We start from the raw sequence: 26,874 nt of genomic DNA on the forward strand, positions 1-26,874 counted from the left end.
GACAGCTCATTGCTCACTAATGGGAATACCCGAACACCTACCTGCATCCGACTTCACAACTCAGGACTCCGAGCGGTGACGCCAGCAGGCAGGCTAGCTAAAGATGTGAAAATGGCGGAGTTACAAATGCTTTTGGAAGAGGAGATTCCAGCTGGACGCAGTGCATTGCTTGACAGTTTCACCAATTTGGAGAGAGTTGCCGAGTACTGCGAAAGCAACTATGTTCAGGTAATAACCAAATGTTTCGCAATGAAAGAGAATTTCATTCGAAAGAAACATTCGTAGTAGGCGATTTGCGAAGTGATATGGCTAGTACGGGCTAGCTACCTGCCTAGCTCTGCCAATGATAGTGGCAGCAAATGTTAGTGCAATATAGCAATTTTGCGGTTTGTTTCTCATACGGAATGTCAACATACAGCCAGCATAACCACATAGATTCCAGGACATTTTACGCAGACTGTTTGTTAGCTTAGTGTTGTGATAACAATAACTGTTTTCCTGCAGTCAAACCGTAAAAATAAAATCGCATCTAACACATTAGCTCACCAGCAGCAGCCTGGTATTAGGGCCAGGCAATTGCAGAGGAAAACAGCTAGGTTGTCTTTATGCTGGTGATGGTGAGACTGAGAAACAAGCAGATAGACAGATAGCTATTGCTGCGGCAGCCGCAAATTGATCGTTAATAATTTAATGTGATGCAAATTGATTTTATGCAACAGCTAGCGAGTCATTTGGTTTGCCTAATTTTCCGTTTCCTTCAGTTGCATTGCAGTGCATTTATTTTGGAATAAACAAGCGGTGCTTATCATTGAGATTCATCTGACCTGTCAGATTTGAGCTAACGCTATCTGTCTAATGTTAGCCAGCTATAGGTTTAGCACAAGCTACACGTGAACACGACTCAAAGCCATGACTAAATCAGACTAAACATGGTTGAAAAAAACAACAAAAAAACTTTAATGATTCACCATGAGTGAAACTTACAGAGCTACAGTACAGTCTTGTCCTAGGAATTAGTGTCACAATTTGTGAACTGGATCCTACATCCACGAACTACAATGATAAGTCCACTGGAATGCTACTGCCATGTCTAGCCAATGCCTCCGGCAAGAGATGTGACTGTACAGTAAAGTTGAATACTAATCTCCGGCCTTCTTAAGTCACATGAGACGTCAGTTAGATGTTTTTCTTGTGTTTCAAGCAATGACAGCGCATGAGACTCATCGTCCTTGTATACGATAGAGCTCGTTGAACAGGTTGTCTTTGCCTCGCAGCATTTCGCTTATCAAAAACTCTGTTTTTGTCCATTAATAAACACGTGTTCAATGTGTGTCAAGCTGCATTATTTCGTATTTTAATATACTAGGCCGATCTGTTGCTAAATGGAAAATTGAGATGGGGGGCACTGCGACAGAAAAAGTAGGCTGAACGGTTATTTTTTCAGTCTTATCAGCGATTTGTCTCGCTTATTTGCATGCACACAAACATTACAGTAATCTGGATCTTCTTAACGCGTATCTGTAATTGCATCAATAATACGACCCATTTCTACAGGTTTTAGAAATATATGGGTTACAATATGGACAGTTGTGCCAGGGAGTGGTTATCTAGATTAATGTGCGTTGGGTCTATGGCATACGTGTCGTTTTTGTTGCTTGTGTTATTTGAACTTGTGATTGACGCCTCTTTTCAGGGAGTTAATTCAGCCGTCTGGCGCGGAATCAAAATGAGCGACGATGTAAAAGGCGTCCTCAAAACGCGCCCGCCTTTATCTGTGGAGCTGGCTTTTGTGATGCAGTATCTGGATTGAAATTCCATTCGCACATCTGAAGCCTTTGATGCTGATACCGACGCCTTTTTAATCTGATGAAAATGATCATTAGATTTGCTACAAGTGCAGCTCGTTACTCGTGTTTGTCCCGTTCAACGGCAGGTGATTCACTGCAACCCTGCTCTCTGCCAGATAACCTGTTTGTCTCGAAGATGTAATCGAGTAAAGTGGCGCTCATCATGCCCTAGAGACACGGAGGAGTATTTGTGAACATTGCGTTGGAGTCTGAGTTTCGGATTAATTTCAGTTTCACACAAAGGTGGACAGTGTGAAATGATTGGCTTTGAGGAATTTATCATGAATGAGAAGTCCTAGTCAGGAGATAGGGTTAAAGGTCATTCAAAGGAAACCCCTGTTTCCCTGTCAAAACATGTCCTCATCCTGCCTGGCCTGAACTTCTTATAGAGAACAAAAGTTTGGAATCTTAGTGTTCCCTTCATAGTCATTATAGTGACTAAATGTAAATGATAGTCTACCCTCTCTCCCTCTCCTGCCCCTCCCTCTCTCCCTCTTCCTCTCTCTCCTCTCCTCCTCCTCCTGGTGGGTCAGTCCCCAGACAAACACAGGGCCCTGGAGGAGACTAAGAACTACACCACCCAGTCCCTGGCCAGCGTGGCCTACCTGATCAACACTCTGGCCAACAACGTGCTGCAGATGCTGGACATCCAGGCCTCACAGCTCCGACGCATGGAGTCCTCCATCAATCACATCTCCCAGGTACATATACACACCTGGACACACACACACCTGGACACACCAGTAGTCCTCCATCAATCACATCTCCCAGGTACATATACACACCTGGACACACACAAACACACCTGGATACGCACACAGGATGACCCCCTAACACTGAGGACTTCCTGTATATCTTCCTGTTTCTCTTACTGGTTTCGATCCTGATTCTCTGGTGTTTCCAGACAGTGGACATCCACAAGGAGAAGGTTGCTAGGCGGGAGATTGGCATCCTGACCACCAATAAGAACACGTCTCGCACGCACAAGATCATCGCCCCGGCCAATCCCGAGAGACCTGTCAGATACATCCGTAAGCCCATTGACTACAGCCTACTGGACGACATGGGTCACGGAGTCAAGGTAAGGCACTGGGCCATTTGACCTCTGACCCGCGACTAGCCTGTCCCTCGTACTGTAGGATTGTGGGAAATATGAAACGGAATGTTCAATTCCTTGTTTTAAATGTTAGGTGTGTGGTGCCTGACTCACCCAGAGAGGTGGGGCGGGCAGAGTGAGTCACTGATGAGAGGTGTGTGTCACGGTGTGTGTGTGTGTCACGGTGTGTGTGTGTGTGTCACAGTGTGTGTGTGTGTGTGTGTGTCACGGTGTGTGTAGCTGGTATCTCACACAGATTGTGTGTTGTAGCGCTAGCCTGGCAGTGTTTCAGTACGTTTCTGCTCCCTGTGTTCTCGCTAATCCTCTGCTTTCTCTCTCTCTCAATGCATCATTTGTAACCTTTTATAATGAACCATAGTGGTTGCTAAGGTTTAAGGTAAGAATTTCCTAAGCTCGTGAACGTTTTTTAGTGGACTCGTGTGTGTGTGTGTGTGTGTGTGTGTGTGTGTGGGTTGGATTTCTTCAGTCATCGCCATCCCTGTTGCCATACTTTAACCCCTCTGTGTGTGTGTGTGTGTGTGTGTGTGTGTGCGTCCTGCAGGCCAGTGCTCAGAACATGAAGGCTGGAGGAGCTCTCCCACGCACCAACCCCCCTACTCAGAAACCCCCCAGCCCACCAATCACAGGGAAGGGAACGCTTGGGTATGTAAATCCCTCAGGTACCTCACTTCCTGTCCAGACAGGAAGTGGGCAGTGTTAGACCTCTACCCATCAGCATCTGTGATTGGATGACTCTGTCTCTGTGTCCTTTATTTAGTTTTTTTTTTTCTCCAGTTTTGTTGTTGTAGTTTTTCCCCTCAGAGGGACAGCACCCCCCTAAACATGTCATTAGCATCAGTGTGGAGATGCCATGTGACTGTGGTTAATGTGGGGGGCTGCCCCCCCCAGTCTGTCCGTCCTGGGGGTGTTGTGTGTGATGTCACCAGCGTCTGCTGATCTGTGTGTGCTGTCTCTGTTACCACGGTGACCCATCAGCTGGGGCGGGGCATCTCTCCTGGCTGGTCATGCTGTTACAAGTCTTCCTTTTCCAGTCATCATCATTATTGTTTGGTTGTTTTCTGAGAGGGAGGGGCTTTTGTTTGAAACATGCGACCAACACAGCAACTCAGCCCCTGTTCTGACCCCTGAGGTTGACCACATGCTGCTTTAGATCTCTCCCCCCCCACCACCCCCCCCGAGAATCGCGTCAGTGCCTGACTACAGCCCCAGTGGGCAGACTAACAATGCCTTTCTCCACCTACACCCAGATTTTTGAGTTTATTTTGTTTTTATTTCTTGCTTCCCTCTCCCAACTTCCCCCTCCCTCTTTCCTTCTCCTTCTCCTCCTTCCTCCTCTCCTTCTCCTCCCCCTCTTCCCTTCTTCTCTCCCCCTGCCCCCCTCCCTCCCTCCTGGTGGTGGTTAATCTCCTCCCTACCCCTCGCAGGCGACACTCCCCCTACAGGACCCTCGAGCCTGTTCGTCCTCCTGTCGTCCCTAACGACTACGTCTCCAGCCCGACACGCAGCGCCCCGCCCCCCCTGCAGAGCCCCGCCCACCCAGCGTCTCTCCCTCAGAGGAACCGCACGTACAGGTACCCCGCATGCTGCCAGCACACCTGTACCCTGCCCCCCCCCCCCCCCACACACACACACACACCTGTACCCTGCCCCCCACACATACACACCTGTACCCTGCCCCCCACACACACACCTGTACCCTGCCCTCCCCCCACACACACACCTGTACCCTGCCCTCCCCCCACACACCCTCTGACTCCTAACCCTCCAGAGACACTGTCCCCTTCTGACTCCTAACCCTCCAGAGACACTGTCCCCTTCTGACTCCTAACCCTCCAGAGACACTGTCCTCTTCTGACTCCTAACCCTCCAGAGACACTGTCCTCTTCTGACTCCTAACCCTCCAGAGACACTGTCCCCTTCTGACTCCTAACCCTCCAGAGACACTGTCCCCTTCTGACTCCTAACCCTCCAGAGACACTGTCCCCTTCTGACTCCTAACCCTCCAGAGACACTGTCCCCTTCTGACTCCTAACCCTCCAGAGACACTGTCCCCTTCTGACTCCTAACCCTCCAGAGACACTGTCCCCTTCTGACTCCTAACCCTCCAGAGACACTGTCCCCTTCTGACTCCTAACCCTCCAGAGACACTGTCCTCTTCTGACTCCTAACCCTCCAGAGACACTGTCCCCTTCTGACTCCTAACCCTCCAGAGACACTGTCCTCTTCTGACTCCTAACCCTCCAGAGACACTGTCCTCTTCTGACTCCTAACCCTCAGGTGGGCGTGGCTAACTCATTTCTGGCTTAAACTACGCAGACATTTCCTAGACTTTTCTCTCGGGTCAAACTTTTCTTCTACGTTCCATCTATCCATCCATCCCTCTCCCCTGTCCTGACTGTTTTCTCAGGTCCTCCTTCTTGGTCATGTTTTGATGTCTCTGTCTCTCCATGTCACCAGCGCTCTGCTCCCTGTGCGTTTGTGAAGCTTCAGTTTTCTGTATGCTGTTCCTGCCATCCAGACACAGCTAGTCCTGGACCTGTACCGCTCAGGGTCCAAACACAGCTAGTCCAGAACCTGTACTGCTCAGGGTCCAGACACAGCTAGTCCAGAACCTGTACCGCTCCGGGTCCAGACACAGCTAGTCCAGGACCTGTACCGCTCAGGGTCCAGACACAGCTCGTCCAGAACCTGTACCGCTCGGGGTCCAAACACAGCTAGTCCAGAACCTGTACTGCTTAGGGTCCAGACACAGCTAGTCCAGGACCTGTACCGCTCCGGGTCCAGACACAGCTAGTCCAGGACCTGTACTGCTTAGGGTCCAGACACAGCTAGTCCAGGACCTGTACTGCTTAGGGTCCAGACACAGCTAGTCCAGGACCTGTACCGCTCAGGGTCCAGGCACAGCTAGTCCAGGACCTGTACCGCTCAGGGTCCAGACACAGCTAGTCCAGGACCTGTACTGCTTAGGGTCCAGACACAGCTAGTCCAGGACCTGTACCGCTCAGGGTCCAAACACAGCTAGTCCAGGACCTGTACCGCTCAGGGTCCAAACACAGCTAGTCCAGGACCTGTACCGCTCAGGGTCCAAACACAGCTAGTCCAGGACGTGTACCGCTCAGGGTCCAAACACAGCTGGTCCAGGACCTGTACTCCTCAGGGTCCAGACACAGCTGGTCCAGGACCTGAACTGCTCAGGGTCCAAACACAGCTAGTCCAGGACCTTCTCAGGGCTGGGGAGGTGGGGGGGTGGTGGATTCCCACCCCAATGGAGAGAGGGGGAGAGAGGGATAGCTTGTTTAGTGATGCTGTTCGTGCCCCCAGCAGTGGCAGCAGTGGGGGCAGTCACCCTAGCAGCAGTCGCAGCAGCAGCCGGGAGAACAGTGGGAGTGGCAGCGTGGGCTTGCCCATCGCCGTGCCGACGCCAGCCCCGCCCATCGTGGCGTTCCCAGGTAAGGACCTGTACTTTCTCAGTATGTTCCCCTCTCTCTCTGTGTGTTCCCCTCTGTCTCTCTCTGTGTTCCCCTCTCTCTGTTCCTCTCTCTCTCTCTCTCTCTCTCTCTCTCTCTCTCTCTCTCTCTCTCTCTCTCTCTCTCACTGTTCCTCTCTATCTCTCTCTCTCACTGTTCCTCTCTATCTCTCTCTCTCACTGTTCCTCTCTATCTCTCTCTCTCACTGTTCCTCCCTCTCTCTCTCTCTCTCTCTCTCTCTCTCTCTCTCTCTCTCTCTCTCCAGCAGTACTGCCTGTAGACTCCTGTCTTTACCTCCTTTTTCTTGTCTTTCCCTCCCTCCCTCCTTTTCCTCTTCTTTCCTCTCCTCCTCTTCTTTCTTCTCTCCTCCTCTTCTTTCTTCTCTCCTCTCCTCCTCTTCTTTCTTCTCTCCTCTCCTCCTCTTCTTTCTTCTCTCCTCTCCTCCTCTTCTTTCTTCTCTCCTCTCCTCCTCTTCTTTCTTCTCTCCTCTCCTCCTCTTCTTTCTTCTCTCCTCTCCTCCTCTTCTTTCTTCTCTCCTCTCCTCCTCTTCTTTCTTCTTTCCTCTCCTCCTCTCCTCCTCTCCTCCTCTTCTTTCTTCTCTCCTCTTCTCCTCTCCTCTGCTTCTCTCCTCTCCTCCTCTCCTCCTCTTCTCTCCTCTCCTCCTCTTCTTTCTTCTCTTCTCTCCTTCTCTCCTCTCCTCCTCCCTCCATTCCCCTGCTGCTGATGTCCCAGGCCCCGCCCCCCCCAAGCCCCCCCCCACCACCACTCCCATCCCCCCCAACTGTGCTCTTGATGCCCCCCCCCTGGCCCCCATCCCCCCCACCGAGGCCCCGCCCGTCCCCCCTCCCCCCCCCCCAGCTGCCCAACTCGGCACCCACCAGCACAAGCTCTGCTGCTTTCAGCACCCCTGCACAAGGTGAGTCACCCCCACCCCGCCCCTCCTCCATCACCCCCGCCCTCCTCCATCACCCCCGCCCCTCCTCCATCACCCCCGCCCTCCTCCATCACCCCCATCACCCCCGCCCTCCTCCATCACCCCCGCCCTCCTCCATCACCCCCACCCTCCTCCATCACCCCCACCCTCCTCCATCACCCTGTTCCCTGATCAGACCCGTCCATCTCCAGGCCTGCCCTTGCGTGTGTTGATGTCATTCATCATGTCATTCATCATGTCATTATATGGATCATTGAATGAGGTGTGGTGGAGCCCTGGTTAAGTAGTGCCTGATGTATTGGTGTGACGTCAACTGAAACAAGGTCATATTATCATGACTATGTACATAGAGATCATGTAACAGTGTCTCCTTCTCACTGTCTCTCTCTCTCTCTCCCCCCCTCGCTCTCTCTCTCTGCTGCCCCCTGCTGTGTGCTCCAGGTACTGCTCCTCAGTTCTTCAGTATGAACCGCCCCTCCCAGCAGGTGCCGCCTGGGCCTCAGGTGGGGGGCTCCCTCCCCTTCCGCCGCCCCTCCTCCGTCACCGGGCAGCCCGGCCCTCCCCAGACCCAACTGAACGGAGGACCACACTTCACCCAGAACCCAGGTACACACCCAGAGAGCCACCCAGCCAGACAGACAGCCACCCAGCCAGACAGACAGACACCCAGCCAGACAGACAGCCATCCAGCCAGACAGATAGCCACCCAGCCAGACAGACAGCCACCCAGCCAGACAGACAGACACCCAGCCAGACAGACAGCCATCCAGCCAGACAGATAGCCACCCAGCCAGACAGACAGACAGACAGACAGACACCCAGCCAGACAGACAGCCACCCAGCCAGACAGACAGACAGACAGACAGACAGACACCCAGCCAGACAGACAGCCACCCAGCCAGACAGACAGACACCCAGCCAGACAGCCATCCAGCCAGACAGACAGCCACCCAGCCAGACAGACAGACAGACAGACAGACAGACACCCAGCCAGACAGACAGCCACCCAGCCAGACAGACAGACAGACAGACACCTAATGTCCACCTAATGTCTTATGTCCTAATGCATCACCACCTCTCTCTCTGCCTCCCTCTTTTCTCTCTCATCCTTTTTGATCTGTTTTCTGTCCCTCCCTTCCCCTCCTCTCTCTCCTTCCCCTCCTCTCTCTCCTTCCCCTCCTCTCTCTCCTTCCCCTTCTCTCTCTCCTTCCCCTCCTCTCTCTCCTTCCCCTCCTCTCTTCCTTCCCCTCCTCTCTCTCCTTCCCCTCCTCACTCTCCTTCCCCTCCTCTCTTCCTTCCCCTCCTCTCTTCCTTTCCCTTCTCTCTCTTCCTTCCCCTCCTCTCTCTCTCCTTCCCCTCCTCTCTCTCCTTCCCCTCCTCTCTTCCTTCCCCTCCTCTCTCTCTCCTTCCCCTCCTCTCTCTCCTTCCCCTCCTCTCTTCCTTCCCCTCCTCTCTTCCTTCCCTGTGTGATGGTAGCAGGGCCCCCGGCTCCCCCTCCCCCCTCCTTGCAGGTCACCCCCCAGCTGCCCCTGATGGGCTTCGTGGCCCGGGTCCAGGAGAGCAGTGAGTAGCTGTTACACCGCCCCCTGTGGCACGGCATGTTACAGCGCCACCCTGTAGTGCGGCATGTTACAGCGCCACCCTGTAGTGCGGCATGTTACAGCGCCCCCCTGTGGCGCGGCATGTCTGACTGTGATAAAATCTACTCTGTATCTCATTACTCTATCTAATCTACTCTGTTTCTCTATCTACCTGAATCTCCGATCACATGCTGGTCTGGCCATTTACGTCCTCTGTCTTTTCTGTGATTCGTCTAATTTTAAATCAGTTTGCTTCCTCGTTGTCATGGCTCTTGACAAACACCCCAGCATGGACACCACCAGCCCAGCCATGAGTCGCACGCATGGGCATGCACACATCTAACCAATAAACCTGATCCTTCCGTGACGGGTCTGGTTCCTGATTGGCTGTTTGTGCTGTGCCCTCCCAGTCTCAGACGTGCCCCCTCCCCCTCCCCCCGCGGACGAGCCGGTGTTTGAGGAGGCCACGCCCCCTCCGCCGCCCCCCGAGGACTACGAGGATGAGGAGGATGAGGAAGAGTCGGCCGTGGTGGAGTACAGCGACCCCTACGCTGAGGAGGACCCTCCCTGGGCCCCACACAGCTACCTGGAGAAAGGTACACACACACACACAGCCACCTGGAGAAAGGTACACACACACACACACACACAGCCACCTGGAGAAAGGTACACACACACACACACACACACAGCCACCTGGAGAAAGGTACACACACACACACACAGCCACCTGGAGAAAGGTGTACAGACACACACACAGCCACCTGGAGAAAGGTACACACACACACACAGCCACCTGGAGAAAGGTGTACACACACACACACAGCCACCTGGAGAAAGGTGTACAGACACACACACAGCCACCTGGAGAAAGGTACACACACACACACAGCCACCTGGAGAAAGGTACACACACACACACAGCCACCTGGAGAAAGGTACACACACACACACAGCCACCTGGAGAAAGGTACACACACACACACACACACACAGCCACCTGGAGAAAGGTACACACACACACACACAGCCACCTGGAGAAAGGTACACACACACACACACAGCCACCTGGAGAAAGGTACACACACACACACACACACAGCTACCTGGAGAAAGGTACACACACACACACAGCCACCTGGAGAACGGCGTACACACACACACACAGCCACCTGGAGAAAGGTGTACAGACACACACACAGCCACCTGGAGAAAGGTGTACAGACACACACACACACAGCCACCTGGAGAAAGGTGTACAGACACACACACACACACAGCCACCTGGAGAAAGGTGTACAGACACACACACAGCCACCTGGAGAAAGGTGTACAGACACACACACACACAGCCACCTGGAGAAAGGTACACACACACACACACACTTACCGACCACTCTCCCCCTAGTCTTTTCCCTTTTTCTCACCCTCTGTCTCCCTCTGTCTCCCATCCCGGCTCCTGATTGGCCCTCAGTGGTGGCGATCTACGACTACGCACGGGACAAGGAGGACGAGCTGTCCTTCCAGGAGGGAGCGATCATCTACGTGATCAAGAAGAACGACGACGGCTGGTACGAGGGCGTGATGAGTGGCACCACCGGACTGTTCCCCGGGAACTACGTCGAGTCCATCATGCACTACGCTGACTGAGTCTGCTCTCTCAGGGGGGGGGGAGGGGAGGGGGGAGGAGAGGTCAAAGGTCAAAGACTTTGTCGGACAGAGCATGATCCCATTTGCGGGCACAGGTGGTCACAGCCGAGGACTCGGACGGCACGAATGAACAAGCAGGTCTTTGAGACGAAGTTGGTTGTACGACGGCCACTATTGATATTCCCTGTGTCTGTTGCTTTAACTTGATTTCTGTTTTTCACCTGAATGGAGAGACTTGGGTGGTGTCGTGTTTATTTGTTTTAATTTTTTACCGTGCTTGGGAGATAATTTTGTCTTGACGAACAGAAAAAGCCACAAGGAATGTTGTGCTTCTTTAGCTGCTGATTGGGTTTGATGCTCTGTTTTACCCTGTGCTCTGAATCTGTTTTACCCTGTGCTCTGAATCTGTTTTACCCTGTGCTCTGAATCTGTTTAACCCTGTGCTCTGAATCTGTTTATGGTGAAATGGTATTGTGAGGAGGGGGGAGGGGGGGGGGGGGGCGTGTTCTACTGTGCTCCAGCTGAACAACCAGGGAATACCTCAGAATCCTGGAACACCACACTTCAACACTCAGATATTGACTTGATCCCAAACCTGAGGCTCTGAGGTCTAGGTCAGCATGAGGGACAGAGGATCATGCTTCAGTACTTTATACCAGGTCAGGAAAACACTGACAGTCACTGAGATAAGCACATCATGTCTTAATCTGACAAATATGAATATATATATATATATATATATATAATGAGAGCTATATGAGATACATTATCATGTTTATGGTTATAGATAATAAATTAAATGTTGCTTGATCTCATGAGCCAATTTAAAGCCCTTCTGTCTGAGCCTGCTTTTGTAACAAGCTGGCTCTGGTCTCCAGGCAGATTTAGTGACCCGTCTAAGTAGCTACGGGCAGGGGCCGGTACAGGGGGGGAGGAGGGAGGAGCCGGCACAGGGGAGGAGGAGGGAGGAGCCGGCACAGGGGAGGAGGAGGGAGGAGCCGGCACAGGGGAGGAGGAGGGCGGGGCCGGCACAGGGGGGGAGGAGGGCGGGGCCGGCACAGGGGGGGAGGAGGGAGGAGCCGGCACAGGGGGGGAGGAGGGCGGGGCCGGCACAGGGGAGGAGGAGGGAGGAGCCGGCACAGGGGAGGAGGAGGGAGGAGCCGGCACAGGGGGGGAGGAGGGCGGGGCCGGCACAGGGGAGGAGGAGGGAGGAGCCGGCACAGGGGAGGAGGAGGGAGGAGCCGGCACAGGGGAGGAGGAGGGAGGAGCCGGCACAGGGGGGGAGGAGGGCGGGGCCGGCACAGGGGGGGAGGAGGGCGGGGCCGGCACAGGGGGGGAGGAGGGAGGAGCCGGCACAGGGGGGGAGGAGGGCGGGGCCGGCACAGGGGAGGAGGAGGGAGGAGCCGGCACAGGGGAGGAGGAGGGAGGAGCCGGCACAGGGGGGGAGGAGGGCGGGGCCGGCACAGGGGAGGAGGAGGGGGATCTGAGGTGCACCATCACACAACAGATGAAGTGATATGTTACTGCCTCCACCTGAAGTGATATGTTACTGCCTCCACCTGAAGGCACTGGCCCCTCATGGAGTGTGTTAGTGTAGAAGAGGTTTGGATATCTGGGCTTTATTTCCTGTTATATTGATCCTAGTGGATCTTATTTAAGGAGTCTGCTGGGTTATGCAGGCAGTGGCAGACTGCATGTTTAGATCAAACTTATTTCTTTCTCTTTTTTTTAGTTATATTGATGATTACCGTCTTAATATTTTAGATATGGTGTGGTTATTGGTTTGGTTTTGATATTCACTCATATTACCATCATTGAAGAGGGGGGGGGGGGGGGCGTGACTGACTTATGCATTTAGATGGTTAATGACGCTTGTGCCATATTGAAGTGTGTGTATGTGTGTGTGTGTGTGTAGGTGTTTCAAAGGCATCACTTCCATTTGCAATAAATTGTTTGGTGTAGGATCAGTTGGAAATTTAGCCCAGTCTTTGAGATTGTCTTGGATTGAAAGCACGTTTGTATTGCGTATAAGACAACTTAAACTAAATTGATCAATTAAGCTGAATTATTTGCTCGACAGGATTGATAAACTGGAATAATCGGTAATCACTGAAAATTGAAAAATATATACATATATAATAATCAGCAGAACTTTAATAAACACCAAAACATTGTCAAACTCCAAACCAGGCCCACTTGTGTATAAACAGAGTCTGTTTGATGTTCATGAAACAGTGATTCCAACGTGTGTGGCTGTTTGAGAGGGGGGGGGGGGGGGGCGGGGGGAGGTCCGCGCTTGTCTGTACGTCAAATCTTTATTTTCTATTAAAAAGTGGCTCTGTGTCAGTCTTGCATGCCTTTGTTTTTCTTGGAAGCCGGATCACCCCATGTGAAGACAGCCCAGACGTCATACGGCTCCTCAGCACAGACGTCATACGGCTCCTCAACCCAGACGTCATACGGCTCCTCTGCCAAGACGTCATACGGCTCCTCAACCCAGACGCCATACGGCTCCTCAGCACAGACGTCATACGGCTCCTCAGCACAGACGTCATACGGCTCCTCTGCCAAGACGTCATACGGCTCCTCAGCACAGACGTCATACGGCTCCTCAACCCAGACGTCATACGGCTCCTCTGCCAAGACGTCATACGGCTCCTCAACCCAGACGCCATACGGCTCCTCAGCCCAGACGCCATACGGCTCCTCAACCCAGAAGCCATACAGTTCCTCAGCCCAGACGCCATACAGCTCCTCAGCACAGACGTCATACGGCTCCTCAGCACAGACGCCATACGGCTCCTCAGCACAGACGCCATACGGCTCCTCAACCCAGAAGCCATACGGCTCCTCAGCACAGACGTCATACGGCTCCTCAGCACAGACGTCATACGGCTCCTCTGCCAAGACGTCATACGGCTCCTCAGCACAGACGTCATACGGCTCCTCAACCCAGACGTCATACGGCTCCTCTGCCAAGACGTCATACGGCTCCTCAACCCAGACGCCATACGGCTCCTGAGCATAGACGCCATACGGCTCCTCAGCCCAGACGCCATACGGCTCCTCAGCACAGACGCCATACGGCTCCTCAGCACAGACGCCATACGGCTCCTCAACCCAGAAGCCATACGGCTCCTCAGCACAGACGTCATACGGCTCCTGAGCACAGACGTCATACGGCTCCTCTGCCAAGACGTCATACGGCTCCTCAGCACAGACGCCATACGGCTCCTCAGCCCAGACGCCATACGGCTCCTCAGCACAGACGCCATACGGCTCCTCAGCACAGACGCCATACGGCTCCTCAGCACAGACGTCATACGGCTCCTCAACCCAGACGTCATACGGCTCCTCTGCCAAGACGCCATACGGCTCCTCAACCCAGACGCCATACGGCTCCTCAGCCCAGACGCCATACGGCTCCTCAGCACAGACGCCATACGGCTCCTCAGCACAGACGCCATACGGCTCCTCAGCACAGACGTCATACGGCTCCTCTGCCAAGACGTCATACGGCTCCTCAACCCAGACGCCATACGGCTCCTGAGCACAGACGTCATACGGCTCCTCTGCCAAGACGTCATACGGCTCCTCAGCCCAGACGCCATACGGCTCCTCAGCACAGACGCCATACGGCTCCTCAGCACAGACGCCATACGGCTCCTCAGCACAGACGCCATACGGCTCCTCAACCCAGACGCCATACGGCTCCTCAGCCCAGACGCCATACGGCTCCTCAGCACAGACGCCATACGGCTCCTCAGCACAGACGCCATACGGCTCCTCAGCACAGACGTCATACGGCTCCTCTGCCAAGACGTCATACGGCTCCTCAACCCAGACGCCATACGGCTCCTGAGCACAGACGTCATACGGCTCCTCAGCACAGACGCCATACGGCTCCTCAACCCAGAAGCCATACGGCTCCTCAGCACAGACGTCATACGGCTCCTCAGCACAGACGTCATACGGCTCCTCTGCCAAGACGTCATACGGCTCCTCAGCACAGACGTCATACGGCTCCTCAACCCAGACGTCATACGGCTCCTCTGCCAAGACGTCATACGGCTCCTCAACCCAGACGCCATACGGCTCCTGAGCATAGACGCCATACGGCTCCTCAGCCCAGACGCCATACGGCTCCTCAGCACAGACGCCATACGGCTCCTCAGCACAGACGCCATACGGCTCCTCAACCCAGAAGCCATACGGCTCCTCAGCACAGACGTCATACGGCTCCTGAGCACAGACGTCATACGGCTCCTCTGCCAAGACGTCATACGGCTCCTCAGCACAGACGCCATACGGCTCCTCAGCCCAGACGCCATACGGCTCCTCAGCACAGACGCCATACGGCTCCTCAGCACAGACGTCATACGGCTCCTCAACCCAGACGTCATACGGCTCCTCTGCCAAGACGCCATACGGCTCCTCAACCCAGACGCCATACGGCTCCTCAGCCCAGACGCCATACGGCTCCTCAGCACAGACGCCATACGGCTCCTCAGCACAGACGCCATACGGCTCCTCAGCACAGACGTCATACGGCTCCTCTGCCAAGACGTCATACGGCTCCTCAACCCAGACGCCATACGGCTCCTGAGCACAGACGTCATACGGCTCCTCTGCCAAGACGTCATACGGCTCCTCAGCCCAGACGCCATACGGCTCCTCAGCACAGACGCCATACGGCTCCTCAGCACAGACGCCATACGGCTCCTCAGCACAGACGCCATACGGCTCCTCAGCACAGACGCCATACGGCTCCTCAGCCCAGACGCCATACGGCTCCTCAGCACAGACGCCATACGGCTCCTCAGCACAGACGCCATACGGCTCCTCAGCACAGACGTCATACGGCTCCTCTGCCAAGACGTCATACGGCTCCTCAACCCAGACGCCATACGGCTCCTGAGCACAGACGTCATACGGCTCCTCAACGCCACCAGCCTCATCCAGAGATACTGAAAATTCAGCGTTGACCCAGAGAGCCTGTGCCGTTGCTGGGGAACAAGCCCTAACCCACTCCTACAGAAGCCATTTAGAAAAAGGTACAGTTCACTCAAAATCAAAGCATTTTGGTTGTACCCATTACGTTGATATTAGTTGGTTTTCACAGTGAAAGCTCTAATATGTGGCTACTTGGTGACTTGACAACTTCCAGGTTACCATGAAGCACAGGCTAGTGGAACTGTTATTGTTAATATCAGGACCTAAATTATGACTTTTCCCCCGTGAAATATTCCTTTCATATTGTCACTGGGGTGCAAGAGTTCCCTGGAGTCACACAGAAAAGTTAACAGTCCATAATGCCATTTTGTTACACAGTCAAAGTTGAACTGCAGAAGTATCATATTTGTAAAATAATGACAAAGAAATAAAATGATTAAGATTTATTGGTGTGTTAATCTTTTTTTCGTTTTTTTTGTGTACATACAGGCTATATACACGTTAGTGCCAGACACTCTGATGACCAGAGAAGCTGTGCGGTGGGAGTCATCTTGCAGTGCACAGGAAACAATCAGCAGATACAAAAAGTTAACATCTATACTAGAACTGCAGGACCTCAATAGGAATACATCAAAACTAGTCAGACCCCTTTAAACCAGTGTCATAGTTGTGACTTGTTGTCAGGGTTCTGTAACATTTCACCCCAGAGTAGATATACAAAAGACACCCCACAATCAAAAAGCTTAACACAACTCCTTACACCTCCAAATAGTTCACTAAAATACACATGACAGTATAATTCCTCTTACACCGCTGCTCCTTGTGAACTACGCCTTCAAGAAAAGTTTCCCCATAAAGTGTTTTTACACAGTGAAAATGAAAATTGCTTTATACCTACCCTTACACACAGTTATTGCCTGGAATTAGCCTTCATTAGCCTCACTGTAAGCAGTCAAGGATCTATGATGATGGCAGGAGGAACAGGAGGAGATGAAACTATACATGGCTGGACAGGAAGATGTCTGTCTGTCCGTCCAACCCTCTTCCCATATTAAGCTTCACAGATCTCAGTCTCCACCACAAACTTGTTTTCGAAGTGGCGGATCTTATGGCAGTTCAAAGCCTCGCGCTTTTGGATACCTGGAGAGTTGGAAGTAAAACCGGAAGAATACACTGGTGTTCAGCCACACTGAATCATGTAGAATATTAATGAACCCTCTTCGTGGTAAAGTGCAATGTGTTCATGTGTCATGTAGTTGACACTTAACTAAAGCTAGGTACAGGGAGGGGATTCGAACCTCTTGATCTGCAGTCAAATTTCTCTTACCATTGAGCTGTACCCATCCCCAAAGTATTCCCACTCCTGGATTCAAAAGGCTAAGCCAGTCGTAACAGCCTGGCCTCTACAATCTTATAATCTTGCAGTCTGCTTCTTAAACCCACATAGAACTATCTAGGTTTGGTGCATGCTTGGGAGAGACCTAAGGCCCAGAGATACTGACCAGGGATGGTCTCTCTGCGCTCCAGTCTGTAGGTATCTCTTCCCTGGCAGAGGGAGTTGATGAAGAAGCCAAGCTCCTCCATGTTGTCCAGACGCTCGGTCACGATCATCTGCTCGTGGACCAGGTAGGACTGGGGCAGGTAGGTACCGGCCTGGGGCACAACACAAGATCTCATCACATCATACACGCCGTGGGTGGGTCATCTGAAGGGTAGGTGGTCTAGCTGCAGGTGCTCTAGCTGCAGGTGGTCTAGCTGCAGGTGCTCTAGCTGCAGGTCGTGGGGGTGTGTCCTACCTTGATGTTGACCAGCAGTTCCAGTAAGTCTTTAGGAGGCATGACAATGGAGGTGTTGAGGGAGATGACGTAGCACTTGTTCAGGCTCAGGTCCAGGTAGGCTGTCAGCCTCTGTGATGGGGAGGGAGGGAGGGAGGGAGGGAGGGAGGGAGGGAGGGAGGGAGGGAGGGAGGGAGGGAGGGAGGGAGGGAGGGGAAATGTATTATACAGGTGTGTAGGTTTGTTTTCAAATGTGGGTGGGACAGCTTTTTTTTATAATTGAAGATGCTGGTGTTAAATCTGTTTTATCTTAAAGAAAGTGTTACCACAAATGTTGGTGTTTTTTTACAGTAACTGAATTTTAACCAAATGGCCACTTTCTGTCCTTTGGCTTGTAATGAGCGTGTGCAGGAGACTGTCTCCAGGACTGTCGAGAGACAGGAAGTGATCTCACCCTGTGAAAGTCATGGACGATGTCCGCGGGGTCGCTGTCGGAGAAGTCGGGCACGGGCACGCTGATGAGCTCCACCTCCTGGTCCTCCAGCACGCGGATCCTCTCCTGGATGTGGCGGAGCTGAGAAGGGAGCCCCTCCTCCCCCTCGTCCTCCTGGACCATGTAGTCCTCTGCTCTGTAGTCCACGCCACAGAAGAACACATCCTGCAGGACACACGCAGGGAGTCACCTCTCACACACACACACAGTCACCTCTCACACACACACAGAGTCACCTCTCACACACACACACAGTCACCTCTCACACACACACACAGTCACCTCTCACACACACACACAGTCACCTCTCACACACACACACACAGGGAGTCACCTCACACACACACACACAGTCACCTCTCACACACACACAGGGAGTCAACTCTCTCATACACACTTGCGCAGGGAAAGACACACACAGAGGGAGTCACCTCTCACACATACACAGGGAGTCAACTCTCTCATACACACTTGCGCAGGGAAAGACACACACAGAGGGAGTCACCTCTCACACATACACAGGGAGTCAACTCTCTCATACACACTTGCGCAGGGAAAAACACACACAGAGGGAGTCACCTCTCCCTCAAACACACACATAGGGAGTCACCTCTCTCACACACACATAGGGAGTCACCTCTCTCACACACACATAGGGAGTCACCTCTCTCACACACACATAGGGAGTCACCTCTCTCACACACACATAGGGAGTCACCTCTCCCTCAAACACACACATAGGGAGTCACCTCTCTCACACACACATAGGGAGTCACCTCTCCCTCAAACACACACATAGGGAGTCACCTCTCTCACACACACATAGGGAGTCACCTCTCTCACACACACATAGGGAGTCACCTCTCTCACACACACATAGGGAGTCACCTCTCTCACACACACATAGGGAGTCACCTCTCTCACACACACATAGGGAGTCACCTCTCTCACACACTCCCACAGGGAGTCACCTCTCTCACACACTCCCACAGGGAGTCACCTCTCTCACACACACATAGGGAGTCACCTCTCTCACACACACATAGGGAGTCACCTCTCTCACACACACATAGGGAGTCACCTCTCTCACACACACATAGGGAGTCACCTCTCTCACACACACATAGGGAGTCACCTCTCTCACACACACATAGGGAGTCACCTCTCTCACACACACATAGGGAGTCACCTCTCTCACACACACATAGGGAGTCACCTCTCTCACACACACATAGGGAGTCACCTCTCTCACACACACATAGGGAGTCACCTCTCTCACACACACATAGGGAGTCACCTCTCTCACACACACATAGGGAGTCACCTCTCTCACACACACATAGGGAGTCACCTCTCTCACACACACATAGGGAGTCACCTCTCTCACACACACATAGGGAGTCACCTCTCTCACACACACATAGGGAGTCACCTCTCTCACACACACATAGGGAGTCACCTCTCTCACACACACATAGGGAGTCACCTCTCTCACACACACATAGGGAGTCACCTCTCTCACACACACATAGGGAGTCACCTCTCTCACACACACATAGGGAGTCACCTCTCTCACACACACATAGGGAGTCACCTCTCTCACACACACATAGGGAGTCACCTCTCTCACACACACATAGGGAGTCACCTCTCTCACACACTCCCACAGGGAGTCACCTCTCTCACACACTCCCACAGGGAGTCACCTCTCTCACACACACATAGGGAGTCACCTCTCTCACACACACAGAGGGAGTCACCTCTCTCACACACACATAGGGAGTCACCTCTCTCACACACACATAGGGAGTCACCTCTCTCACACACACATAGGGAGTCACCTCTCTCACACACACATAGGGAGTCACCTCTCTCACACACACATAGGGAGTCACCTCTCTCACACACACATAGGGAGTCACCTCTCTCACACACACATAGGGAGTCACCTCTCTCACACACACATAGGGAGTCACCTCTCTCACACACACATAGGGAGTCACCTCTCTCACACACACATAGGGAGTCACCTCTCTCACACACACATAGGGAGTCACCTCTCTCACACACACATAGGGAGTCACCTCTCTCACACACACATAGGGAGTCACCTCTCTCACACACACATAGGGAGTCACCTCTCTCACACACACATAGGGAGTCACCTCTCTCACACACACACATAGGGAGTCACCTCTCTCACACACACATAGGGAGTCACCTCTCTCACACACACATAGGGAGTCACCTCTCTCACACACACATAGGGAGTCACCTCTCTCACACACACATAGGGAGTCACCTCTCTCACACACACATAGGGAGTCACCTCTCTCACACACACATAGGGAGTCACCTCTCCCTCAAACACACATAGGGAGTCACCTCTCTCACACACACATAGGGAGTCACCTCTCTCACACACACATAGGGAGTCACCTCTCTCACACACACATAGGGAGTCACCTCTCTCACACACACATAGGGAGTCACCTCTCTCACACACACATAGGGAGTCACCTCTCTCACACACACATAGGGAGTCACCTCTCTCACACACACATAGGGAGTCACCTCTCTCACACACACATAGGGAGTCACCTCTCTCACACACACATAGGGAGTCACCTCTCTCACACACACATAGGGAGTCACCTCTCTCACACACACATAGGGAGTCACCTCTCTCACACACACATAGGGAGTCACCTCTCTCACACACACATAGGGAGTCACCTCTCTCACACACACATAGGGAGTCACCTCTCTCACACACACATAGGGAGTCACCTCTCTCACACACACATAGGGAGTCACCTCTCTCACACACACATAGGGAGTCACCTCTCTCACACACACATAGGGAGTCACCTCTCTCACACACACATAGGGAGTCAGCACACACGCCTCACCCTCATTACGTAGGACTTGTAGAGGTAAGCTCCTACAACGACCACTCCAGACAGCATGACAGCCAGACCCAGACGCATACACCAGCACCAGGCTCTGGACTGGTTCCTCACCGGCCGAGCCTCCTCCAGGTCCTACACACACACACACACACACACAGAGAGAGAGAGTCAGCATCTGTCCAAACAGCAAGCCATAATGTAGGTACCTCCTCCCTTCATCTCCAGCATGAACCCCGTCAGGTGGAGCATTGAGGAAGCCCATGGTGTGGCCTACACAGCCTGCCACACACTGAAACAGTTTGGGTGGGGGAGGACTTGAAACAAGGGCATTAATTCAGCTGTGTGTGATGGTGAGATCTCCGTCTGAGTTTGAGCAGTGACAGGGTGGTTTGACTGGGACGCAAGCTGGGAGCTCAGGCAGGAAGCTGAAGGCATTAATCCTCCCACCCTCCCCTACAAACCTCTATCTCCCCACCCTCTCCTACAAACCTCTATCTCCCCACCCCCCCTACAAACCTCTATCTCCCCACCCCCCCTACAAACCTCTATCTCCCCACCTCCCCTACAAACCTCTATCTCCCCACCCCCCCTACAAACCTCTATCCCTCCACCCCCCCCTACAAACCTCTATCTCCCCACCCCCCCTACAAACCTCTATCTCCCCACCCCCCCTACAAACCTCTATCTCCCCCCCCCCCCCTACAAACCTCCATCTGATGGCTTCTCTCTGGACTTCCACCTCCTCCTTTCTCACCCTCCTCCTCCTCCTCCTCCATCTTCACTTCCCCCTGATGAAGCAATCTGATTGCGACATTGCTCCCATTTCCACTGAACTCCTGACGGCTTTCTTTTTGGTTTTAATTCTTTCAACAGCTTGCAGTTTGAATGCAGTAGTTTTACACCTAATCTGGTGGCGGCTGGCCATCATTCTTGTTGATTCTGTTCGTCACTGAGAAACACGAGCCTTGAGGTTACAGAAGATAAGGAGCTCTAATCTATTTTAGACCTCCGAAGGCAGCAGATAGTGATTCAGAACTTCATATGGTCTCAATTTGATACTGCCAGTATGATTTTTCATACCTGTTGGACTCATTACTAAAACTTGATCTGTTACTTATCTTCAAGATCACCCCTTTAATCCCTCGCACCTCAACTCACATTCTCTCTAAGCTCTGCCCACCTCCTCACCTCCTCACCTCCTAATCTCATCTCCTAGCCTGACCTCCTATTCTCATCCTCTTGTCACCTTGTCTCGTCTCCTATCTTAATGTACCAAGGCTTTTACTCTTTTTTGTCAGGATTATTTATACCTTCAAGGACGCACGTATTCAGGGCAGAGCCTCAGTCCCAGTTTTTTACAGAGATCATCAGACTAACACCTAAACATGAACATTCATTTATGTGAAGCAGCCTTAGGGGTGACTATCTGGGGGTGGCCATCGTCATTCTTCGACAAACTTCAATTTGGCATAAAAAAAAAACCCCCCCACGTACAAACTCTGGCCAGGGAGTGTCCACTGTCTTCACAATTTAGCGTCCGTCTCTCATCACAAACGTTGACCTCCAGCCTACTGCTGTGGACATTCTAAGCGTTTTCGTGCCAGGTTTCATTGTTGCCATTTCTGCTTCTGTAGAAAGTCCCGAGCGTTTCCAGTCACTTCCTCTTCTGCAACCGACTGATACCACAACAATCCCGATTATTGTCAAGCTATCGTTCCCCCGTGTAGCCGCTCTGCTCAGACAAACAGAAAGCGGAGGTTTTAAAGCAGGATCAGGCCGGGCCGGTCAGCCATTTTCAGAATCCTGCGAAACTGGCACCAAATACTAGTGTGTTCAATTGAAAGACGTTTACAAGTCGGTCTACACTTGCTAAACATGCCATGTTTAAAGGGTTAGGCCTACATAACACGATAGACCACGATTAAAACCACTTTGAATTATGGTCGCTTTGTGATCTTGTCTAGTGGTCGCTTGCTGTTACAGAAAGCTGCTGGATGCAGTTGTCGAGGTCCCAGACAACTCTTGTAAATACCAATTTTTCTGCACGACATCGTTTTGCATTGCAAATGTAGCTTTGTCACGTTTGAGTTCCAACAACGTTGCTTAAATTGTTACATAATTGCACTCTAAGCGAAGCGTTCCATAAAACCATTGTACATTTCCATTTAATTTAAGCCAACTCACCCTTTCAGTAGGAATAAGCGCTTCATCAGCGCAAGGTTTTTTCAGATCCTTTTGTCCAAAGGACGAGTTAAATGTTACTTTCACCATGGTCAAAGCTCAATGTTGTCCTTGTTGCGCGTGCAGGCCTATCTCCGTAACCAACCCGTGCAGTATCTGGGAACAGTGACGCAGATAACAAACACGAACCTAGTGGTCATGAGCGGTCACAGCTAAAGCTCACATGTAAAACATAAAAACGATTATTTTAAACTATATTGTGATCATATTCTGAAGTGTCAAGCTTTTTGTTGTTGGTTAACCACATAAAGTGTAAAATATCCTATGCGTAAAAAAAAACGCTGTCTAGGAACTGGGATGTCGTTCGTTGGCAATTACACAATTCACGTAGGCCTATAATAATCATTGCAGTTTATCCCCCCCATAAATCTAACTGAAGTAATTAGATCAAAATTATGCCACAATTTGTTGTCCATTTGTAACTTTCTGTTCTTAGTGTATCATTTGCGTCTTGACGGTCAATGCCCTCTGGGAGGCAGTATAGCCTACTTGCAGAAGTCCATCGGCCACAACAAGTGACCATGGGCAATCAAGACGTGAGTAATTACGAGGCGAGAGACATTTGAAGACAAGTGTAAACGAAGCCTTTTCCAGTCCAACTATTCCGTTTGTGTATTGGAACTTCCAGAACGGTTCGCTCTGGAGCGGCAGAATTCCAGAACGCGCCCAAATAGCATGCGGAGCGCGCGGCGCTTCAGGTGTTGGAGCTGAACGGCCGTCTGTCGGTCAGGACCAGATTGCGATCCTCTCCTCACCACCCCGTAGAGAGACGCAGAAAGTGGTGTAAGGTATTTGACCAATTGGCTCAAAATACCGAGTGAATCCAGTGCTGTGTTACTGATTAGATTATTACAAACAAAATGGCTAATATTTATTTCTTCGAATTGATTGCCCATGGAACACTCCAGCCGTCCCAAGTAGGTTGCTGACGAAATAATTTGTTTTGTATGGAGCCCTATCGACTCTCTAAACACCATGGACGTCGTTGATTACCGGACGGACCTTCGACTTTCGGCAGTAAAGGTCAAGTGGTTTCAAGATGTTGGCCGACAGAAGACTTCTGGAGAAGATGACAACATTTATGAACTTGTCGATGTTCATCTCACCGGCGGGGCGCCATGGGGATTCACTCTGAGAGGGGGTCGGGAACACCGCGAGCCTCTCATCATAACCAAGGTAATAAGGATGCTGATGTGGTTCTAAAATAATAATTAACTACATTCATACTCCTTGGACTGTGATGGATCAGTGTGTGTTTGTTTGTGTGTGCGTGCGTGCGTGTGGTTGTAGAAAATGTGTTTTGGGCATTCTATTAAAACCCACTTCTTCAGTAAGCACATCAAAATGTTTTGCATAATTTGACAAAGGCTCCGTTTTGACAGTCTGCAGTCGACTCTAATTTGCTTTCCTTGAAGGATCGCTGCCGATTCCAACGAGACATGATTCTTTTTATGCTTATGGTATTTAACACCCTCCTGCCAGATCTCACAGTCAGAGAGAACTTATGTGCTAGCTCCCGAAGAGAGGCCCTTGCCAAGGATGATATGAGCTATGGTATGAGCTTCGCTGACCTCTATCTGTTGGCGGATTTTTTTCTTTCTAAGGCGAGATGCAACAGCGTGTTTCTCCCTCCCCTCTTGTACCAGGGACCAGGAAGGAATGTTCGGGGAGATAAGTGCAAGATTCCGAACACGCTGAGTTTCCCCCAGGCCCTGAGCCTGCCAACAGAGTGGACATGCAGACATTGAGACATCCAGGCTAAATTAAGGATGAGATTAGACCACATCTCCATGAGGATAGAATGCGTTATCACTCCAAGCTGTTGATGAGTCTTATAAAACAAACGATGTGTAAAAACATCAGGTCAATCGCGTCGTATAAGCACATAATATTATATATATATCTGAGATATAGGCTAGCCCTACGTAGGCCACACGCGTGGGTTTTGTAGCTTGTTATGTGATCAGAGACTATATGAGGCTACATTTAAGACACTCATTATTATCATATTCCCGTGTGATGTCCGGCCATGTTTCCAGTGTCGGCGCTGTGACATGTCTGGATGGTGTGTGGGCAGCAGATAGGCTGTGAGAAGATTATTGACAGACGGAGTAAACATAATGTTTATCTGGAGCTGCTGACACCATCCGCTCGTGCGAGAAGGAGGCACGTGTGATGGAATGTGCAACAAGTCTTCACTCTCAGGTTTCCAGACTGGTGGCTAAATATTTAACGAGACATCTCGGATTGCCTCCACATCATTGTTGTGGGCGGACTGGAACCAACATATGAGCTGGCATCTTATTCACAGACACGACAATCATAACAAAAAATATGATTGAAGTATCATTTAATGAGACAATCCTAATCCAATTCTTATAAATGTGAAATGTAGATATTTCCAATAGGCGTATTAATTGCTTTCAAAGAGCTGCAGCCATGCATGAAAGGTTATTGACTCCTGCAAGGTTAGACTAAAGTGGATTGTAGCAACACCACAGTTCATCTGGATCCCAAACTGACATGCATCACTGTGAATATCAGTCAGAGGGTGGTGCTGTGTGTTGCAGGTGGAGGAGGGCAGCAAGGCTGCAGCAGTGAGTCTGCAGGTGGGGGATGAGATCGTCAACATCAACACCATCCCCCTCAGCGGCACCAGGCAGGAGGCCGTCTGCCTGGTAAAGAGCTCCTACAAGAGCCTGGCGCTGGTGGTGCGAAGGTAGGACATCCTCCCCACACCCTCCCCTCTTCTCCTGGCTTCCATTGGCGTCATCTCAAACTTGTTTTTCATTCCTCTCATCCTCCTAAAATTCAAGGAGGAAGAAGAGAAACGTGAGGAAGAACTTTGTTCTTTGTGTTCCTTACGATCCACAGTGTGGGTTCTGTGTGTTCTGTACGTTCTACATATTGTGTACGTTCTACGAACTGAAGCTACTCATAGAAGCGACTGTGAGCACTGTGTAGTTTTAGGATTACCAGGTGCTGGATATTACAATCCCAGAGGTGAGATTAGAGCTGTGATTGGCTGAGGTGCGGGATGACCTTTCCCCCCAGTCCGAGGTGGGGGAGGGGAGGGTCAGGTGACACATCTCCTGGTGCTAGGCGCCCGCTACTATCACCACCACTTAACAGGAAGGAGCTGAACAAGAAGGGGACGCCCTCTGTGGTTATGCGTTTGTGACTTAACAGGGGCCATGTTTTCACTGGGGGGTTAAGGAGAGCCCTTCACGGCCCCAGGAGTGAGGGTCAGGCCTTGTTCTCCCATGCTGACTTTGACACGACAGAAATACCCTGGTCCATGCCAAGCCTCAGACGGGGGCACCCACCCAGGGCTGCCCCGGTCACACACTGGGCCCCTCTGCTCCTTTGCTGAGGGGTGGGGGGAGGGAGGGAGGGATGGTGGAGGAAAGACAAAAGGAGCATTGTCCAGTCTTCAGCCCATCACTGCTGTTAGTCCAGGTTAGATAATGACTCTTAAACAAGACAAGGGAGGATCTGGGGGCTTGTGGGGGCAGGACGGAGAGAGAGAGGAGAGAGAGAGAGACAGGAGAGAAAGAGGTGAGGGAGGAGGGAGGAGAAAGTGAGTGAGAGAGGAGAGAGAGAGAGATGAGGGAGGAGAGAGGAGAGAGTGAGGAGAGAATGAGAGAGAGAGATAGAGGCGGGTATTCCAACATGGCAGCATCTGAACTGGAACCAACTTCTCCTCTGAGTTACAGTTCTGCCCTGAATCCCAGAGAGGTCTTTACTAACTCCTAGCTACCAGAGACTGATCCTGGCCTCCACCTGTTAGACAGAGCTACAGTCACACTCCTGAAGGCTGTTCTTCTAACCCTACAACACTGGTTTCAACATACTATAGCTTTTGGGAGTTGTCTTCATAAAGGATCTTTAGTCCTAGTCACAGT

General features: G+C 51.7%; 3 protein-coding genes across 8 annotated transcripts in view; 2 read left to right on the forward strand and 1 right to left on the reverse strand.

Annotated features, from left to right (window-relative positions):
* The first annotated feature begins 20 nt into the window (after nucleotides 1-20).
* Nucleotides 21-11,543, forward strand: abi2b (abl-interactor 2b). Of its 6 annotated transcripts, none has more exons than XM_047030472.1 (10): nucleotides 21-228; nucleotides 2,381-2,548; nucleotides 2,752-2,928; nucleotides 3,506-3,606; nucleotides 4,389-4,535; nucleotides 6,286-6,413; nucleotides 7,807-7,971; nucleotides 8,842-8,928; nucleotides 9,356-9,541; nucleotides 10,420-11,543. In XM_047030472.1, the coding sequence occupies exons 1-10, from the start codon at nucleotides 112-114 to the stop codon at nucleotides 10,593-10,595; spliced, it is 1,452 nt and encodes a 483-aa protein (XP_046886428.1). In that variant the 5' UTR covers nucleotides 21-111; the 3' UTR covers nucleotides 10,596-11,543. The 6 variants fall into 6 exon arrangements, with proteins under 6 accessions (XP_046886428.1, XP_046886429.1, XP_046886430.1 ...); XM_047030473.1 differs by having other exon boundaries at nucleotides 8,845-8,928; XM_047030474.1 differs by having other exon boundaries at nucleotides 6,289-6,413.
* Nucleotides 11,544-15,976: 4,433 nt separating this feature from the next.
* itm2ba (integral membrane protein 2Ba) lies at nucleotides 15,977-23,085 on the reverse strand. Its single transcript, XM_047031348.1, has 6 exons — nucleotides 22,913-23,085; nucleotides 20,729-20,860; nucleotides 17,778-17,981; nucleotides 17,345-17,455; nucleotides 17,051-17,201; nucleotides 15,977-16,688 (listed from the first exon to the last, which is right to left on the reverse strand). The coding sequence occupies exons 1-6, from the start codon at nucleotides 22,997-22,999 to the stop codon at nucleotides 16,600-16,602; spliced, it is 774 nt and encodes a 257-aa protein (XP_046887304.1). The 5' UTR covers nucleotides 23,000-23,085; the 3' UTR covers nucleotides 15,977-16,599.
* A 402-nt stretch (nucleotides 23,086-23,487) lies between these two features.
* Nucleotides 23,488-26,874, forward strand: part of LOC124474939 (protein Shroom2-like) — a 14,338-nt gene continuing 10,951 nt past the window's right edge. The window contains 2 exon segments of the mRNA XM_047031404.1: nucleotides 23,488-24,145; nucleotides 25,540-25,688. Coding sequence (XP_046887360.1) covers nucleotides 23,945-24,145; nucleotides 25,540-25,688 — 350 coding nt within the window. The 5' untranslated portion in view covers nucleotides 23,488-23,944.

This window comes from Hypomesus transpacificus, chromosome 12 (assembly GCF_021917145.1).
Source record: "Hypomesus transpacificus isolate Combined female chromosome 12, fHypTra1, whole genome shotgun sequence".
Taxonomy (NCBI): domain Eukaryota; kingdom Metazoa; phylum Chordata; class Actinopteri; order Osmeriformes; family Osmeridae; genus Hypomesus; species Hypomesus transpacificus.

What these genes read in the sequence shown, in the direction of transcription:
- itm2ba (XM_047031348.1), bottom strand. Translation starts at nt 22,999, where the DNA reads ATGGTGAAAGTAACATTTAACTCGTCCTTTGGACAAAAGGATCTGAAA. An exon ending in ACAAGTCCTACGTAATGAGG is followed by an intron (nt 17,982 to 20,728) that starts GTGAGGCGTGTG and finishes TGTGTCCTGCAG; the next exon opens with GATGTGTTCTTCTGTGGCGT. An exon ending in AACTGCTGGTCAACATCAAG is followed by an intron (nt 17,202 to 17,344) that starts GTAGGACACACC and finishes GTTGTGCCCCAG; the next exon opens with GCCGGTACCTACCTGCCCCA.
- abi2b (XM_047030472.1), top strand. Translation starts at nt 112, where the DNA reads ATGGCGGAGTTACAAATGCTTTTGGAAGAGGAGATTCCAGCTGGACGC. An exon ending in CCATCAATCACATCTCCCAG is followed by an intron (nt 2,549 to 2,751) that starts GTACATATACAC and finishes TGGTGTTTCCAG; the next exon opens with ACAGTGGACATCCACAAGGA. An exon ending in ACAGGGAAGGGAACGCTTGG is followed by an intron (nt 3,607 to 4,388) that starts GTATGTAAATCC and finishes TACCCCTCGCAG; the next exon opens with GCGACACTCCCCCTACAGGA.